This window comes from Labeo rohita, chromosome 3 (assembly GCF_022985175.1).
Source record: "Labeo rohita strain BAU-BD-2019 chromosome 3, IGBB_LRoh.1.0, whole genome shotgun sequence".
Taxonomy (NCBI): Eukaryota; Metazoa; Chordata; class Actinopteri; order Cypriniformes; family Cyprinidae; genus Labeo; species Labeo rohita.
The window spans coordinates 28,735,079-28,753,117 of NC_066871.1; the positions used below are offsets into that span (position 1 = coordinate 28,735,079).

Below are 18,039 nucleotides of genomic sequence, written 5' to 3' on the forward strand. Positions count from 1 at the left end.
ATGTATAGGCTACATTTCAACTTCAACGGGCAAAGAAGATGACATTATAACTTTCGGTTTGTTTATTAATTACTGTTTGGTAGTGGAATATTGTAGCAGGAACGAAAATTCTTTTTTTCCCTAAGTACTACTTTTATTTCAGTTAAATTTTGGTGTAGATTTGAAGTGAGTTTATGGTATCACACATATTTTGTGAGACCTTCAAAGAATTCGAATTTAAAGAAAAAAAAAAGAATTCGAAATGAGCAAATATATTTGTACAGTTTTGCACTGATTAATGATTATCTGAATGCAGTGATTTTTAAACATTACTATCAGTAAACAGCGAGAAATATTTGCTGCTGGCGTTAATAGTGAATTGAGCACATATATTACTATTCAGTGTGTGTAGATTTGGCATGCAGGATAAACGCGCTGTTTGGAGTGGAATGACTGCAGACTCCGTTTAAATGCAGAAGGTCTCCTTTGTGATTTAGGAGGCTTTGTAACCTGAATTAGTTGATGAATTTTCTATCGATCTTAAACAAGCCCAGATTCATCTCTGACACGCTGCTCACGCCACGACCATTCTCTCACCGTTATTAGCGAGTGCATTTAAGAGCTTGGCCAAGGCGAGCTTCTTGCATCACTTTCCCCTGGTACCGCTTTTCATGAACACTGGCCAAAATTAAGCAGTGTTTCTGTTCGCCAAATCTGAGCAGTTCTTTACAGAGGTGTAGTCATGCTCTCAATGTGCAGATGAACTGAGAGGGACTGGGGGCGTGACTTTCTGTGCGGCTGGTAGAATCCAGCATGCCTTTTCGTCGTGTCTGCTTTCGCTTGTTATTGTTTTGATTTACTCACATCTCATCAAGCGCGTAGCAACGTATGAGAAAGTATGGAATTTTGGACTATGCCGAAATGCGAGTTGATGCGCGCGGTCTAAACTGACTAATCCCATTTCCTTATCCGGGAATCGCGAAGATCCACGCCATTGGCTGACGATGTCACATGGACCCTTAACTTTGTTCACTTGACAGAAAGTAGGAGGGTTCTACGAAACAGGAAAACGAGTAAAGGGATACATATAAATTTTAGTATATTTTGTGTGCAATTCAAAGAAATTAATGGCCATGAGTTCCTATTTGATCAACTCCAACTATGTGGACCCTAAGTTTCCACCCTGCGAGGAATATTCCCAGAGCGACTACCTTCCCAGTCACTCTCCGGACTACTACAGCGCCCAGAGGCAAGACCCCTCGTTTCAGCATGAGTCGATCTACCACCAGCGGTCGGGCTGCGCCGACCCACCCTATTCATCGTGCCAGGGTTCGGGGCAGCCTGCCGCGGTCATCTCTCCGCGAGGTCACGTTCTACCCACAACCGCACTCTCGACCCCTCTCCCAGAACCGAGCCATCACTGCGACTCGGTAACTCCGAGCCCTCCGCCTGCCTGCGGTCAGACTCCCACTAGCCAAAACACTTCAACGGTCACTTCAAGAAAAGATCCCGTGGTATACCCCTGGATGAAAAAAGTCCACGTAAACATCGGTAAGTGCAGCTGAACTTCTCTTACTAGTGTTTCCTTGCGCAGACAGCTCAGCCACTTTAGAAAGCCTAATGTCCGGCGTTAAATCTATGGCTCCCCTTATGAAGTTGCCCTTGGTCGAGATTTACGATCGTCTGTTTGCAGGGCAATATAATTACACCCTCCATAAATTTTTATTGCACTCCTTCTTTAAGCTCTTTCGGGGTCTATGCAACTTTCTCGTTCTAATTTCTTGCCGGGAAGAGGTTTATGAGTTCTCATGTAATCCATAAGTTAAGTTTTATGTTTGAGTAATTTGATTTTAAGTGACTGGACGGATTAATGTGTACTTTACACTGTCACTTAGCTATTGTTAATAAAAAAAAAAAGTTTTATGGGAGCTAAAATATTAATAGTTATGAGGACGATAATAAAACATTGATGGTAATACAAACAGTCGGACTCTTTTATAAACTATTATTCTGCGATAATTAGTGCTTGTATTCATAGAGCTGCCATGGTGTGCGCTGAAAAGGGGGCAAACTCCGTGTTTGCAAAATCACGGCTTAACATTAGTCGCCCAAAGCCAACTATAGATTATGCTGTTCCCTCGTAGTGAATTGCTGAATATGTATTTTTCTTATGAACCCTTATGCAAAAACTAATATCCCTATTGTTTTATATTGTGCTGCCATTTGTGTCACTGTCCCGATGCTATTCAATTGCTAATCCTAAATAGACAATGGCCACTTTTTTTTTTGTTTTGTTTACCATTTTTGCATAACCGAATCTTTAAACAGTCACATTGTATACTTGCAAATTCGAGATAGACAAATATATCTTTACATGTTCAAATACATATATTATTATAGTGTTTATTAGAAGAGTGTACATATCTATGTACGTGTGTGTGTGTGTGTGTGTGTGTGTGTGTGTGTAGCCTATGTGTTTGTGTGTTATACTTTTTTGTAACGTGTCGCTCTCTGTTTCTCAACAGTGAGCCCGAACTATTCAGGGGGTGAACCCAAGCGCTCACGCACAGCCTACACGCGGCAGCAAGTCCTGGAATTGGAGAAAGAGTTCCATTACAACCGCTATCTGACTCGCAGACGGAGGGTGGAGATTGCCCATACACTATGCCTATCTGAACGACAGATTAAGATTTGGTTTCAGAACCGGCGCATGAAGTGGAAGAAGGACCATAAGCTTCCCAACACCAAAATACGCAGCAGCTCTGCCAACACTAATTCAAGCAGCGGCCCGACATTGGGCAGCAATCAGAACCGAGCAAGCGGACCTCCGCCAAGTCTATAGCCCTCCACTGTTGCCCAAAACACGTACAATTATAAAATCTAATTTTCTGGAGTGTAGAACGTGGATTTTACCCGCGTTATGTCTCCCTACTCTACCCTGCACTCTAATTACAGGGACAAAACACGAGGAAGATGTGGGGGAAAGGAGCAAAGAAAATGTTCATCTTTTTAACACTAAAAATGGGTGAAGACTCGAACTCAAATGCTACTATAGATGGGTTGCGTTCCCAGTCTGGTTCCCATTTTTATCCCGCACGCCTCTCCTGCTCACTCGCCCCTTCAATAAGCACAGAAGGCGGCAGATAGTTTTCAGATTTGGTGAAGATGGATCCGTGTTTCATCTTTAATCACGCCAAACTCGGCCCCATTTGTCATGTTTACTCTGTGGTACAAAGGATGAACCGTAGGCCTGCCCATTACCTCGACGTCTAGCGTTGTGCTTAATAAATGAGTCGCTCTGTTTTGTCAAGAAGCCTTTTCTAACTCCCTTTATTCCCCTGGCTTAAAATAACTAGCCGAGTGTTTTTCAACTGATATGAAGTTTTGTATTTTGTAGCAATTAGGATATTTTGCATTTGCTATTTGCATTTCGAATGCAATGCCAATGGGACTGAGGGTTTATTGTGCGTGTGGTCCATTTATCGCTCATTAAAAATACAGGGACTTGTTTTACTCGCCTGTTTAGCGCATTTCAGTTTAAGAACAGCAAATTACAATTAGTTGCTATTCATATTAAATATAATATAAAAGTTCAATGAAGCTGGACGGCTAGATATGCATAACCAAAACCGGTACAACGCAAAGCATTTTAATGAGAGCACTGCTAAGTACTATTTGAATTACCTCAATTGTATTTTTTTGTTCTAGTTTTATGAAGTGATACGTTTAAGTTCTTTGGACTTAACGGCAAATATCTGCAATAGCTTATCTCAGCATTTTGTTTGTAAGTTGAAATGAAATTTAAGTTAAGTGTGGCCAGGGTTGTATAGAGAAAGGTGCGTATATTGCATGAGTAAATACACTATATTTTGTTTATTCTTTATTATGTCACTACCACCCTCGTTTTGTTTTATGGTACATAGACATGTGCACATACCACATTTCTCTTTCTTTCTTTCTTTCTTTCTTTCTTTCTTTCTTTCTTTCTTTCGTCAACTTTAATTTTACATTATTATTATTATTATTATTACATTCCAAAGATCAGTTTTCTCGCTGATGAATTGTAAATTTCCCCTCTTACATGTTTGTATTTTGTCTTCTTTCTGCTTGTACCTTTCACTGTTTACCTTTGTTACATGTAAATAGCTCTAGAAATTTAATAAATGGCGGAAAAGTATAATCTTTCTTCATGTGTCATGTCTTCTTGTGGATTTTAAAGCTAGATATGCTTATTTTAAATACACATTTCTTATATAGGAGGATACCATCGTTCTCTGTGTTCTGCTAAAAACAATTTAATTTCATTTGGCTTGCCACTGCGCATTTTCGTTAGCCTTGTAGCACTCGCCTGTCTTGAAGATCACTGCATATCTCTCTAGTGATTTATATCGCTGCATTGCGAGTAATCCTGGTACATTACGCCTTGTAATCTTATTCTAAATCACAAAACCCTTCCTTTCTGTCTCGTCTCTCCTTAATTTAACGGTGCACAAACCCTCTGCTCAACGATGCCGTGAATGCGCCTAAAAATATGGATCCATGTTAGAAAAAAAAAGCAGAAGTTAAATAGTTTCTCGGCTCGTGGGCTTTTAATGCTTTAATGAGTGTAATTCTTGCACAACAGTTTCGCGACTGTTTGCCAGCGCAAGCTGTGTGTTTTTTATATTACAAAGGAGCGGGTCGGTGCCATAGCTCAAACCCTGACAACCAAATAGATAATCAAGAAGACAAATGGCTTCTTTTGGAAGGCGCAGCCCTTGTATTAATTTTCATTTTCTTTTCTCAGAGCAGGTATTGAAAATATAGAGCCGGAGAAAATAACATTCCGTTTGCTGGCGTTGAACTTTACACAAAAGTATGGCCTTAAATTGGTCTTCTAGCATTCCGTGGCACCGAGAAGATTTTCTATTACTTGCTTGTTGATATCAGAAAGGCATTTTCGCCACACAGCCCGCTAAAGCCATTTGTCTGTTTTCTCCCTTTTATTTATGAAATGCTGTCTGGACATAACGTCAAACACTTCAAAAAGCAAAAAAAAAAAAAAAAAAAAAAAAAAAAAAAAAAAAAAAGCGAGGCAGTAAAATCACATGAAGACAATTATCTAGTTGAAATAGTTAAATGTTCTCAATTGTGCACACACGTGTTTGTTTTTATTAGCTAAGACTGATTGCAGTGGCATAAATATTTCATTTTTTAACACACACACACACACACACATATATATATATATATATATATATATAGATATAGATATATAGATATATACATATAGATAGATAGATAGATAATTTACATACACCCATTTTGTGGTTTTTAACCACACATTTTGTCTCTCAAAAGGTACTCGAGAATTTAAATGGATGCATTTGCGTGTGGCATCTGTATAGACCTTGGAATCCTATTGTTGTCACACATATTTTATTTTCTTTAAAAAAAAAAAAAAGCCCCACTGATTTGAATAGGAGTGAACAGATTTCTTTTGAGGGCCTCAAAAGTTCACCACCATTATTTGCAGACAGAAGCCTAAAGAAAAATGTGAGAATTATACAGAAAAATCATTAATCACCGCTTCTCTTTAAACAAGTCTTCTCTCCTATTGTCATTCGGCAGCACAACTGCTCGGACCTTCTGCTAGGAGGGGAGTGAAATCTTGAAGGGCACTTGAAGACATCCCCCCTCCCTCCTCTGCCATCTTCTATTCACCAAGTCATGCCACAAGAAAACTTTTTTGGCGAGGGATGTCCCATGAAGAATCTCTTGAAAATGTTAGCGCGAGTGAGAATCTTCGCAGGACGAGAGATGGCAGCGTTTAAGGTACAGTACTTTTGGTTTATTTGCAGCACTTTCAGTGTTTGGAGTTTTATTGCTTTATGGCCTTCTCGCAGTTGGGTAGCAGAGGCACATTTGTCGTGTTGGGTTTTATGGCTGCTTTGACAGAAAGAGTAGCTTTTGGGAACCGGCTGTCGTGTGTTTGGATTAACTTCTAGGTGTGTGCCATCACAACTAAAGACGTAGCATGTTTTTCTTTTCGTTTGGTGTAACACATCTGTAGCATTGTTAAATGGTGTATTTGTGGGTGTTGGTGCTGAAGTAGTATGGAGCGCCAAAAAAGTGTGCACGGGAGCGTCTGTTTGTCCCTTCATGTGCGCGTGAACGCGCATGTGTGCCTTCTATCAACACTGTGAATATGCATGAGTTGCAATGTGCCACATACACATGTGAGCAATATCTAGATTTGCAGTACGTAAGACACCTTCTCCTAGCTACGAATATGACATGACATGCCGCCTTAATGACTGTTGTTAATGGCGCTTTATTTCTTTTGCACATCATGTTGTTTGTGTGCGCACGTGTATGCGTTTCCCCACCCTTAAACGCCTTTTTATTCTATCAGAGAGCCTGGGTGGCACACAGGTGCAAAGCGGCCGGTTTCGAGAATAAATTATTCGATGCTCTGTTGGTCAGACAGGAATGAAAAGCACCGAAGAGAATGTCTCGAGAGCAACTATTTGCCTAAAACAAACGACTTGTAGCAAATTGCTTCAATTGCATGTTGTGTGCTTAGATGAGCACCAATGCTCTGATACGGGCTCACCGCCATTTAACCCCTGCAAATCAATCTTTTGTGCGTATTGGAGAAAAGGCCAGTGGTTCTGGTTTACGGCTTTCGCCTCCCTCTGCGGACCTGTGTAGCATGAAGCGTGGCAAAAAGAACAAAAATATAGAAACTGATATTGAGGGAAGTTGAGGGATGACAGGAAAAAAATCGATCCTTGCAGCAGGCAGACAGAATGGCAGCAATGGGTTCAACCAGAGGACACGTTTTTCTGACCGATTAGGTCTGTTGCGAAGGCTTAGACTGACCCTTCTGAAACCCTTGACCCGGCGCGGACAGGACAGCGCTACGTGGTACATGGTCAACAAAGCCCTAGGGCGAGTTTGTCATAACAGCGCGGCCGGGGCACTGTAACCCGAGGGCACCGTGCTATCTCTTCCCTCAGACAGTCTAGTAAACTATCGGGGCCCTTAAAACAACAGCAGCCGTGGCCTTGCAAAGACCCATCCTTAAACATCTCTCCCGTCTTTTGGTTTGAGCAGCTTGTGAAAGGCCCGAATAGTCACCATGCGTGTCAAGACCTGCAGAATGCACACCGCGAGATTACTTTACGATTTCCTTTATATGTATTTCAGTAGCAGTAACACTGTGAGGGAGGCCAAGAGGGCCTTCCGCTCCAGAAATATGACGGCTATTTTGTGTGACAACGCCTCGCATTGTATCATGTAAGCCCCCTCCTTCTTGCTCTCCTTGTTCTGGTCTCCACTCCCTCCTTCAAGGTTTGTTGGAAAGCACGCCGTTTGGCCTTGTATCGCTGATGTGATGGTGTGGTGCCTGTTTTAGCTCACGCCGCTAATTGCGAAACAAATAGCCCTCGCACATTGCTGAATTATTATTGTGAAAAGCCACGGAGCGGAGGTCAGCACCGCATAGTCACAGAGATATATGGCCCGCGCACGCCAGCTTTGTGGGCCTGGGCTGAGAGCCTGTGTGTGTATGTGTGTGTGTGTGTGTTTGTGTGTTTTAAAGAGACACATATTAAGTAAGGCAAATCACCATTGTTAACATTGCCAGCAAAATGCAACCCCTCCCTTTTCTGCTGCATTACTAATCTACTATTTCATCAATATTACTGTACTATTACCGATCTCTATCTACACATGGTCTACTACAGCTATTTAGTAAATATGTTTAATCTCTTGTTTTGAAAAATGCAGATTAGACGTGCATTTATTTCTTTAACTCTCCGTATCTCTCCAACCGGGCTCCTCTTCATTCGATATTAATATTTAACTAACTGAATGGTTGCTGCGATACAGATTCCATTATTTCCTGAGATAGCGAAGAGTAATGAGTGCGCTCACTAAAGAGGAATATTCAGGTGCTTTATTTGTTACTCTTGGCTTCTGAAAACGTGACTTCTCATTTAATGTGCAACTAACAGATCGCGCATGCTGCAGCTATTCCTACCGCATATTTTAGGCATAAGATTAGGTTCGTGAAAAACATAATAATTAAAATGTTGAATTAAAATTATTGTTGTTGATAATAATAATAATAAAAATAATAAATATTATTATTTAAGACGCTACATTTTATACACTTCTTGGGTTAATCTAAATCCTTTCCCTGATTGCAGTTTTATAACAAACAAACCTGACACATGGAAACTGCACGTTTAGCTCAATAGGCAGCTGTCCTGCAAGTCTCCCTATCAAAGGATATAATTTTTTTTAAAGGCACTACGCGTTCTGCCGCTTTTGACAGATTTACAGTCCCCAATAAAAGAGGGTATGCTCAGTGCCGTAAATCAATCTCCGCCGCTCTGTATAAACCTAGCCTTTAGCCAAACGTTCTGTTTACTTAAGCGACTGTAAAATCTGGGATATTCATTGACTGATTTATCTTTACAATCTGAGCTCTCTCTTTTCTAATAATAATTATAATAATAATAAAAACAACAATACTGGTTGTTGTTGTTGTTGTTGTTGTTGTTTTATTACCATTACCGTTGATCTTGCTGATGCACGTTTAGTAAATTACAAGTATTAAAGAAATATCAGATGCATTTATTACCTGCACTGTAAAAAACTCGCGACACAGAACATATTTAATAAACTGGTCTCGAATGTTAATATAATTCCTATCCCATTTTTTGACGTTTATTTTAAAGATTCAGTTTCTACATGTTTGTTATTTCGTTTTAACGTTTGAAGAAGATTTGGTCACAAATTGAAATACGGATTTTAACTTAATTCCGTTGTTCTAAAATAATTTAAAGACAAGAACAAAACAATCGCCTTGTACATTCGAATGATTTTTATTAGGTATGTTTTATTTATGTTGTGGGCATTACTAGCATGAGTTTATTTCCTTTTTTAAAAATGTAATTTAAAATCTGAAACGTAGATCTTATAATAACTTTTTTCAAATGTTACTTTTTTTTTAAGAAAATATAAAAAGAATCTGAATAAACCTGAAAAAATGTCAGATATAGTCAGATATTTTAAAAGCACATGCGCAATTACTGTCTATTACTGTTACTATTTGGGAATCACACTATTTCTTTTCATTCTTACAAAGCAGTCGACACAGAGCCACATACATACATGCTTTAATCTTGATAGGCAGTGGTGTTTTAAAACTGATACAATCCACGTGTAGTTCATATGTATTTGTTTGTATTTACACCGCCACAGCTATTTTGCAAATGAGAAAATGCATTGACTGAATTGCACTTTTGCGAAATTGCAGAGGTTCAATTGCATTTAAAGCTTATCTTTATTGCAGTTACCTTCTTTGGCAAATAGTCTAATTGCATTTGATAAAAACTGCTGCGGAGCTGGCTACACTTTAATCGTGCGTTTTATTCGTTCCTTCGAGCTGTTTGGACTGAAATTAGCTATAGAAAAGACTGTGCAGATTCTTTGCTAGACTTCTTCGAAGCACACAGCAAGTCAGGCTATTGTTTGACCTTCAAAGTCTCTGTACTGCTCCGTTTCTTTTGACTCAGCCCCAGGTCTATTGTTTCCGTTTTGCCTCAGCGCTGTGCAGAAGGGCATCCTACCATTGTTGCTTAGGGCTCGCGGCAGGGTCTCCAAAAGAGATTTTTCCCCCTTTATCTGTCGCTTGCTACCTGTCTTTGCACAGCCTAAAAACTCCAGAAAATATTAATAATGATAGATATATATAAAAAATAGCATTTTGTTAACTGAATGTGGATAGATTAGAGCCAAATTAAACATCTACAAACCTACTAACTTGTTACAAAGGTGCTCTCTGCACTAGAAATGTTTAAACCGTTAAAACTGACTTAATTTCGATAAGATGTCATAAACGCGTGGTTGTAGTGTTAAATAAGCTGGCAAAGAATCAGTGATGAAAATTGGGTATGTGATATCAGTTGTAATGCCAACAGCCATTCATCAGAGTGCTTGTTATCGTAAGAATTTCTTCACAGAGAGAGAGAGAGTCTCTTTTTTATTTAGCATTATTTAATGTATATTCAAAGTAGTGTTACAAAGAAATCAAACAAGCCATCAGTATAACATTAAGGACAAAATTATCGCAAAGTAGAAAAAACAAAATGAAATATGGAATGCGGATTACAAATGTAAGCTATTTCATAGGCACATAACAAAACACAGAACTGATATGAATTAAAAACGATTTTTAATTTAAAAAAAATGTCCGTAATAAAAATACTTGGATGAAAGACTTTAAAAATAAAAGAAAGAAAACTTACACCACTTGCACGCAAATTAAGCCATTATAATTATCTATGTATACCACATAGGTTACCATTCACCACATATATGCTCGTGCCGTAACAAACTTTTTTCTTTACCTTTGTCCTGAATAGTATGAAGAATTTCATTTTACGAATAAAAAGGACAGCATGTAGTGTAGCTGTGGAGTGTTGGGTCATAGTAATCCCGCGAGCGTGCAAGCCGTGGTGCCCCCATCCCCCTCCTGGTCACGTGATTCATTAAATAATTAATGCAGTGGTTGCAGAATAGATATGTATTCGTCAGGAATATCGCAGACATGGTCTCCTAGTGTCTGACGTGAAATTCAACTGTCCTTTTAAAAACAAGCCCTATAGCGGAGCGAAAAAAAGCACAGGCAGAGACCCTCACCGAGGCTGCAATAAAACAAATTTGGACGGGGGAGCGTCTCACCGTGTGAAGCTTGTGAGTATACGAGGAAACGGGGAACGCCACTTCGACCGCCGCCACCGTTCCAGGCTTACCCGACTCCTTGCATTTATTTGCTGTTTTGTGGTGCTGTGGTAAATATCGTCCAGAAATACTCATCCTCGCCATCCCTTGTCATCATGCATGTATGTCTCACAAACCCATTCCATCGTTTGAATTCAGCTGCCAACAGGAGTGATGCGACATGTCATAGCATTACACCGTGCTCCATTCATATCACTACATACATATATATTTTGAAAAGCAGCGTGTTACTCTTCTTTTCTTCACCGTCCCACATAAACCATCTTTCTCCCTTCCTTTGCATGTCCCTCTCTCTCTCTCACTCTCCGTACCGTCTTTTCAGCCAGCTACTTCGCTTGATTTATAGTGATATGTGTGTCAGCGGCAGCGGGGCTGCCATTGTGTATTTGTGAGGGAGTTGTGTTGTTTATGGCCGTCTGCGCGATAAATCATTTCTCTTTGAAAATGATGGGCGAGCGACGATATGCGGGAACGAGGAAGAGATTCCCCGGATTACCGTTTAGGCTCGCCGACTTTCTGATTCGAAAACGGCCCGCGAACCCTTCGCTTTCGCCCTCTCCCTTCATCTTTAAGCCCCCCAAGTTGATTATCGCGAACGATTTACGACAATGGATCAGCGACTAATATGAAGGCTAAGTAGCTGCAGGTCTTGAGTTACTGAATATGCAATTACCAATTAAGGGAAGATTTGTTTAAATTTGGCAAAACGGGAACGCCTCGTCGCCTTGTAAATCTCATAAAAGTGTCCGCGCCCGCCAGGAAACTCATAGCCAGGGGTCTCATACCTGGACTGCAGCTGTTTTTCTTCATGGTGTAAAAACCTAATTGGAGTACTTACTGAGCAGAAAGGGCTAGCTACTGCTTTAGTTTATTCTTAACTAGAACATTGACAGAGCTTGAATTGCCTTCAAGCTCAAAGAGGCTCACGGACTAGCCTCTCAGACACAAAGAGGATCTTTTTTTCTGAAATTCCTTTTTATGTGGGACAAACTTAATACACTGATATTGCCTGGTTTAAGAGTAGGCTTTTCAGGTTTGCTGGAGTACAGAATGCTTTGATAGCCTTTTCATTGTTACAAACCTTTTTTTCTCCATAAAAGTGATCCCAGTTAGTGTGAAAACTAAAAGAATAGCACAGAAATCTGCCTCATTGGCTGGCATGCTATTTGAACTGGATTCCCCCCCTTATCTGCGCACGAGGAGGAGGCTTGTCAAGTGAGCGACTTTACCTGTAGTAAATCTTGTTTATGACGTGTTAATGTTATTTCGTAGAGATGGCAATAATTGTGCAATGCACATGCGCCGCTGAAGAAGACGACCACAAACAAAGAGGTTAATCGATCTTTATTATTTTATTCACACAAACATAAAACAACAACAACATACATTTATTGTAATCTATGGTCTTAAGGTCAAAATAAAACTAGAACTGGTTTTGTTAATGTTACAAGTAATAAATGAGCAGCAGGAATAATCATCATCATAATAAAATAATAATAATAATAATAACAATAATAACAATAATAATAATTATTATTATAATAATAACAACAACAATGAGTTCGGGGACCCTTTGCTTTATAGCATTGCCATTGTTTTATTCACCTCCTCTCCACCTGGGTAACACAAACCTTTGTGCAGCAAAATTAGAATAACTCCTTGGCTCCTATCAAATATTAATGGGCACACCGGCATGGCGAGCACGTTCAAAATGTATAATTCCAGCAGCGCTCCTTGTTGCCGGGCGCTGTGTCAAAAACAATATCCGAGCTCATTTTGGAGGATGCGCAGGGGGCGAAAAGATGGGACATTTTTTCGTGCAGGGACTCGCCAGGCGGATCTCATATCTGATTTCACGTGTTTAGTGACAGCCGAGGTTGAATAAATGATTCAAAATGCCAGTCAGTTTGGATAGACGTTAAGAGTCCCATATCTATGCAGAAAAAAAAACAAAAAACTGTTGTGTTAGGTTTATCACAAAAGCCAGTGATATAGATGAACATTAATGCAATCAAATAAATACCCTTTATATTTATTTAATAATAATAATTATTAAAATATTACATTAATAATTGTTACGTTAAATCTTAGTATGCCAGCCGTACAAATGACCAGTAATGTAACTAGCATTAAAATCGTGGAGTAAAATCATTTAAAATGCCCATAAAGACAGTAAATCCAGATAATTGTATATCAATTTATTTTGCGTTTTGATAATGGATAGGCCTGTGTATATGACAGGAGATGTTAATGCTTGTTGGCCTTTTTTCTTGTTTATCAGACAGTATTCCGATAGTTCATCACTAGCAAGTTTCCTTAGTCTTTGGATTGGATGTCGGCCATATTGTCCTCTTATTGCATCCAAATGTACACTAACAAGATGGAGCGATGTATAAACTAAGCTGCCGTTTCGCAATTTAATCTTCAAACCGATCATTTTGACTAATTTAAAGCAAACATTACCACACTTGACAGAGCAGACATAGCGCAAGACAACCCAAATTAATAATAATAACAATAATAATAATATTGATAATAATAATAATAATAATAATAATAATAATAATAACAATAATAACAATAATAATGATCAAGAGATTTCAGTATTGCTAACTTTGATAACGCACACCGTTTTCTGTGGAAAGTTAGATATGTGCAATAAATAAAGATACATAAAATCAATGTCGTGTATTTGTACCACTAAAAGATCACAGCTATTTGGAAGTTAAAAGATTATAGTTGTGTTTTCGCTATCACTAAACGGTCATAGAGAATACACAACTATCACTAAGCGTGGTGGCTTAATCTAATCATGTTTTGGCCCTTTTGTCTCTCATTGGATTCGTCATTTTATTAGGCCAGCAGTAGCAGTTGTATGTAGCTACGATTTATTTTATGTTAGCTTAGGTGAGTTTTCCAGGTGTTTCACCTGTCTCCTAATGCACGAATAATTACCCATTTGGAAATAAATCAATATCAAACCTCTCTCTAATTCATAACGGTCTACACAGAGCAACGATTGAAAGCACATGAAAAATGAGCAGAGAAACGCTATCCAGAGGCTACATGCTGGATTTTCATCCATTTGAGGAGCATGGGGGAGCGCGATAAGAGAATTCAGCCGGAAATGTTCGAGCCAGCGTCTGCCTTTTTATGCAGTGGCTAAGAATAGCATGGATACTATCATCACACTTTTAAATAGTTATAATTGAACTTCCGTCTATGTCTGCTCGGTGTGTGTGTGAGCGCACGCGTCTGTTGTTTTCTGCTATCTTTGCGTGGGTAGAGTACAACCTAGCACACAAAAGCCTCGAAGAACGAAAGCCAAGTGCAGTGACTTGAAGGTTTGCAGTGTAAGGCTAGTGAATGCAGGCAATTGGCATTAGGGAAAAGCTAGCAAAACAAAACCGACTGAAGCTACCACATGAAAGACCGCGGGCACTTATTTTTGTAAACTCGAGAGAAAAAGCAAGTATCACGCTTTGCCTATTTACTGGAATCTGGCATCATTCCCTTAAAAATGAAAAAAGGAGACGAGAAACGTGTTGGATGTCGACAGGGAAGGGAACAATTATCGGAATGAGGTTGACCGTGTTCGCCCTTGCCGAAGCCTGCAGGTTGCAATAACCATATGGCCCATGTGTTGGCCCCGTAGCCGTGCAGTCCCCTATTGGACAAACGAACCCCGTTGGCTTCTCCACCCTGTGTGTCCTGTCAGTCCACTGGTTCACTAGTTCACCGTGTCAATCCACCCTGCTCCGCGCAAGCAGCGAAAGGCGAACAGACAGCTTGAGGCTAGAGGTGGAATCTTTCGCCTGCTGGTGAGTGGTGCTCCAGAGCAGTCACACGCCAAGACTTAGAGCCTGGGGTTCGGCTGAAGGAAAAACGAGCTCCCGGAGTATTGGGGCTGTGGACGCCTAAGTGGAGTGCGCGCGCATTACCAGCTCCCAGCGCGCCTATGAACGCTTTGATCCACAAAGTAGCCTCATTTTGTTTTATGCAAACGTTTAAATCGATAAGGAAGCTATAAAACGTTACCTTCTCGCATCGAGCAACCATTTATATGCACCTATAAAACAGTCCTTGCATGGCAGTCAATCTGTTCCGTCGTTTTGCGTAAATATTCCAAAAACAAAGACCCATCTTCGGCGGAGAGATCGGGAGGAATGCTGGATGTCAGGTAAGATTTGCAAGCTTCGAATGATGCCGCATGCCTGGACTCTTCCTTGTGTCCCGAGCTCTTCTGCCGACAAGTCATTAATTATCCGTTGTGTGACCTAGAGTCATCCCTGGGTGTGCCCGACTTCGAAAACTTTTTTCTTTGTTTTCAAACAACCGGAGACACTTGCCTTCAAATTGGTAACCGATGAGGGCTAAAACTCATTCCCCACATACCTCACTGCGTTTCTTTTATTAGCATGTGGTTCTGTAATTTTAATTTTTAATTTTTATTTATTTATTTATTTATTTTTTTAAATCGACGTTATAGCTCATAAGTTTCCTCATCAGTTAGCCTAATTTCTCAAATGCTCACTGATTGGAAAAGTGTGGAGATTCGAGCAGAGGCCTGAAAGTGTAAAAGGAAGACAGATTTATGACCTAAACAGAGGACTGCTTATTCTACTAACAGCATCTAATTTCGACCTTTGCTTTGCTCTCCACTGAACGCGCCACAGGTATCCTAAAATGGCCTTATGGCCATTTTGTCTTGTTATTATTTTTCAATTTTGCTGCTTGTAAAACGACTGGTGTCCCTAAAACCTACAGTAGGCGCAAGCTGTCAAAGGTAATAGAGGAGCGGCTAATAATTCAAATGTGGCCTCAAGGTAGACGGCTATATTGAAACATAATGTCTCCTCTGTGTTCCCAGCTCCTTGGTCGTTTAAACGCCGTTTAAACTTTTTAAAGGGAAAGAAAAGAAATAAATAAACAAATAAAATATCTTGGGTCGAAAAGCTTATGCGCAGTTTACTATTTACTATAACCGTGTAGTGACTTTGCTACATTTTAAATATTATATATATCTATATATATATCTATATATATATGATTATAATTGATTTATTAGTTTCAGACTACAATGAATAATTTAAAAATAATTACAAAAAAAAAAAAAAAAATCGCGTAAAATGTAATATTATATAGTTTGTCCTTTTTGATGAATGAAGACGGGAAAATTTGCTATTGTACATAACCTAGGACAGAGACATAATTAAATGTCAACAAACTTTGCCTATAAATCACTTAGAGGTTCTGACACAAATGTTTGACATCAAACAAGTAAAAACTACATTGTCACTTGCAGACATGTGCACCAAAAGGCACTAGAAGCTCAAAACAGCCCTCTGAGTCAATCTGTGCGCTTTGACACATTTTGAAAAATCTCTTCTCTAAGTAGTACTTTTGGTTTTGTTGTTGTCTTGATGGTCGTTAGCCCAAAAGAGAAATTGTGACCAGCGGTTTCCGTGAACTAGCGTACAGGTCTGAATAAAACCACAAAAGTCTAAGTGGATATAATTTAATTGATTTTATCATAAATCACTGACAGTACAGAGAGAGGACCAGTTAGAGAGAGCAATTTAAAGTACAGTGCGACTGTCAACTAGGTCATAAAGCCTTTTTTATATATATTTTCCATTCTTAGAATAGTTTATTGCTGTCATAATTATCACAGCCTGTGATTTTCATGGGCACCAATGCTGCAATGGCGTGTGGTGTTATGTAGCTTTACTAAGACGCATATTTAAACGGCGACCACAAAATAAATCATTCAATGACTGATTTAACGTATCTTTTACTCTTAAAGCTCCAAATGCAACTGTTTCACTTCTAACAGGGTGAAATTGTATTTTCTCTGCTCATTTGTCAGATTTGTGAAGTTGGCAGTTTTGGGGACCCTGGGGGCATGGGCCTTGGTTGACCCAAAGACCCTGTCTCTTCAGTGTCTTCATTCAAAAAAAGTTAAACATTATCCACCCTATGCACAGATGGTCCTTAAAAATTAACTTTGTGGTCGAAAAGCTAAAAGTTCCACTTTTGATATAAGACCATTTGAATGAGTACTATTGGAGCAAGGAGGTTTGCAGGGCGTTGCGCAGTAATGCATCTTCAGGTCTTCGCGTTTTTAGTTTCGTTTAGTTAGCCTTACCAGTAAGCCTACTTGGACGATATGTTAGTCAAGCTTTAGACCGGGTCAATTAAACAATATATAATCATTAAGTAGTACAAACATTACATTTACACAAAGAAAACCAACTGACCCCACTCCTAAACAATAAATAAAGATTAATTCGCATATGAGAAAAAAGTTTATCCCGGTGCGCGTCTTTGTTGTGACCATTGCGCACAGGTCAGTAAGGCGAACCAGAAATCTTTAGTTGATGCTATATGCGTGGGTGTCAGAAACCAAACCCCCTGCCCATTCACACAGCCTGAGAGAGCAGAAACGCCTTTAATCGTTCAAAGATTGGCCACAGAAGGCCTAACGTATCCAGCGGCCTCACACTGAAGTTTGTGGTGTTGAAAGTTGGATGTCATCCGCCAGACTGCAAGAGAAAAGAAGACATAGCTAGCCGCTCCCAGCTTAAAACAGCCTCTCCTCTCGGCATTTGGGTATGCTAAGCGTTCGAGCTCATTACTTTTCAAAGCAGTGGAATCCAACGAACGGACTTGATGAAAGCTCACCATTTCAGTGATGGGGAGGCGACATCAGTGTTTTCTGCTGGGTGGCACTCAAGAAAAGGAGGCAGGAGTCATTAATTGTGGATTCTAAACGAAAATGTGTATTTTCTGTTTTTGGATTTATTAGACTAGAGACTTTAAAAAGACATTCTGATTAAAAGACGTTCTGACGCATGCGTGTCACGTGAGCGAAGGATTCAGGGCATTATTTTGGATTTGGAAAGAGGGCCCTTAAGGTATCGCCCAGTCACTACTAACTCGCCAGTTCACAACCGCCTGGTAAATTACACAACAAATGGGATGAGGTCGGCTTTGCGCTGACTTCCAGAAGGTGCCATACGTGCTTCTCAAGAGCCTGTGGACGTACAGGACGGGAGATTAATGCATAAATATAAGACATTACAAGGGGATTCCAAAGTACCTCTGATTGATCATTAATCTGGTGAGTTATCGCACCTCCGCGGAAAGGTCAAGCTGCAAACCCAGTGCCAATCTGTCAAAGCCAAGCCGCGCTCCTCTTTTAGTTTCGCGTGTTTTTTTCTCTCTCTCCCATGTTCGTACGTACGTGTTGCATGTATATTT

At 39.8% G+C, this 18,039-nt stretch overlaps 2 protein-coding genes across 8 annotated transcripts in view; both read left to right on the forward strand.

Moving 5' to 3' along the window:
- The window catches only part of hoxb3a (homeobox B3a), a 51,514-nt gene that overhangs the window by 22,327 nt on the left and 11,148 nt on the right, over window positions 1-18,039 (forward strand). For 4 of the 7 annotated variants that reach the window (XM_051106021.1, XM_051106032.1, XM_051106022.1 and 1 more), the window contains exon 2: window positions 5,590-5,793. The gene's annotated coding sequence lies outside the window, so the exon portion shown is untranslated. Of the gene's footprint in view, window positions 1-5,589; window positions 5,794-10,581; window positions 10,729-13,449; window positions 14,957-16,483; window positions 17,900-18,039 lie in introns of those variants that run through there. The other 3 variants (XM_051106025.1, XM_051106027.1, XM_051106026.1) reach the window with 3 other exon arrangements.
- hoxb4a (homeobox B4a) lies at window positions 9-5,020 on the forward strand. Its single transcript, XM_051106038.1, has 2 exons — window positions 9-1,530; window positions 2,505-5,020. The coding sequence occupies exons 1-2, from the start codon at window positions 1,107-1,109 to the stop codon at window positions 2,819-2,821; spliced, it is 741 nt and encodes a 246-aa protein (XP_050961995.1). The 5' UTR covers window positions 9-1,106; the 3' UTR covers window positions 2,822-5,020.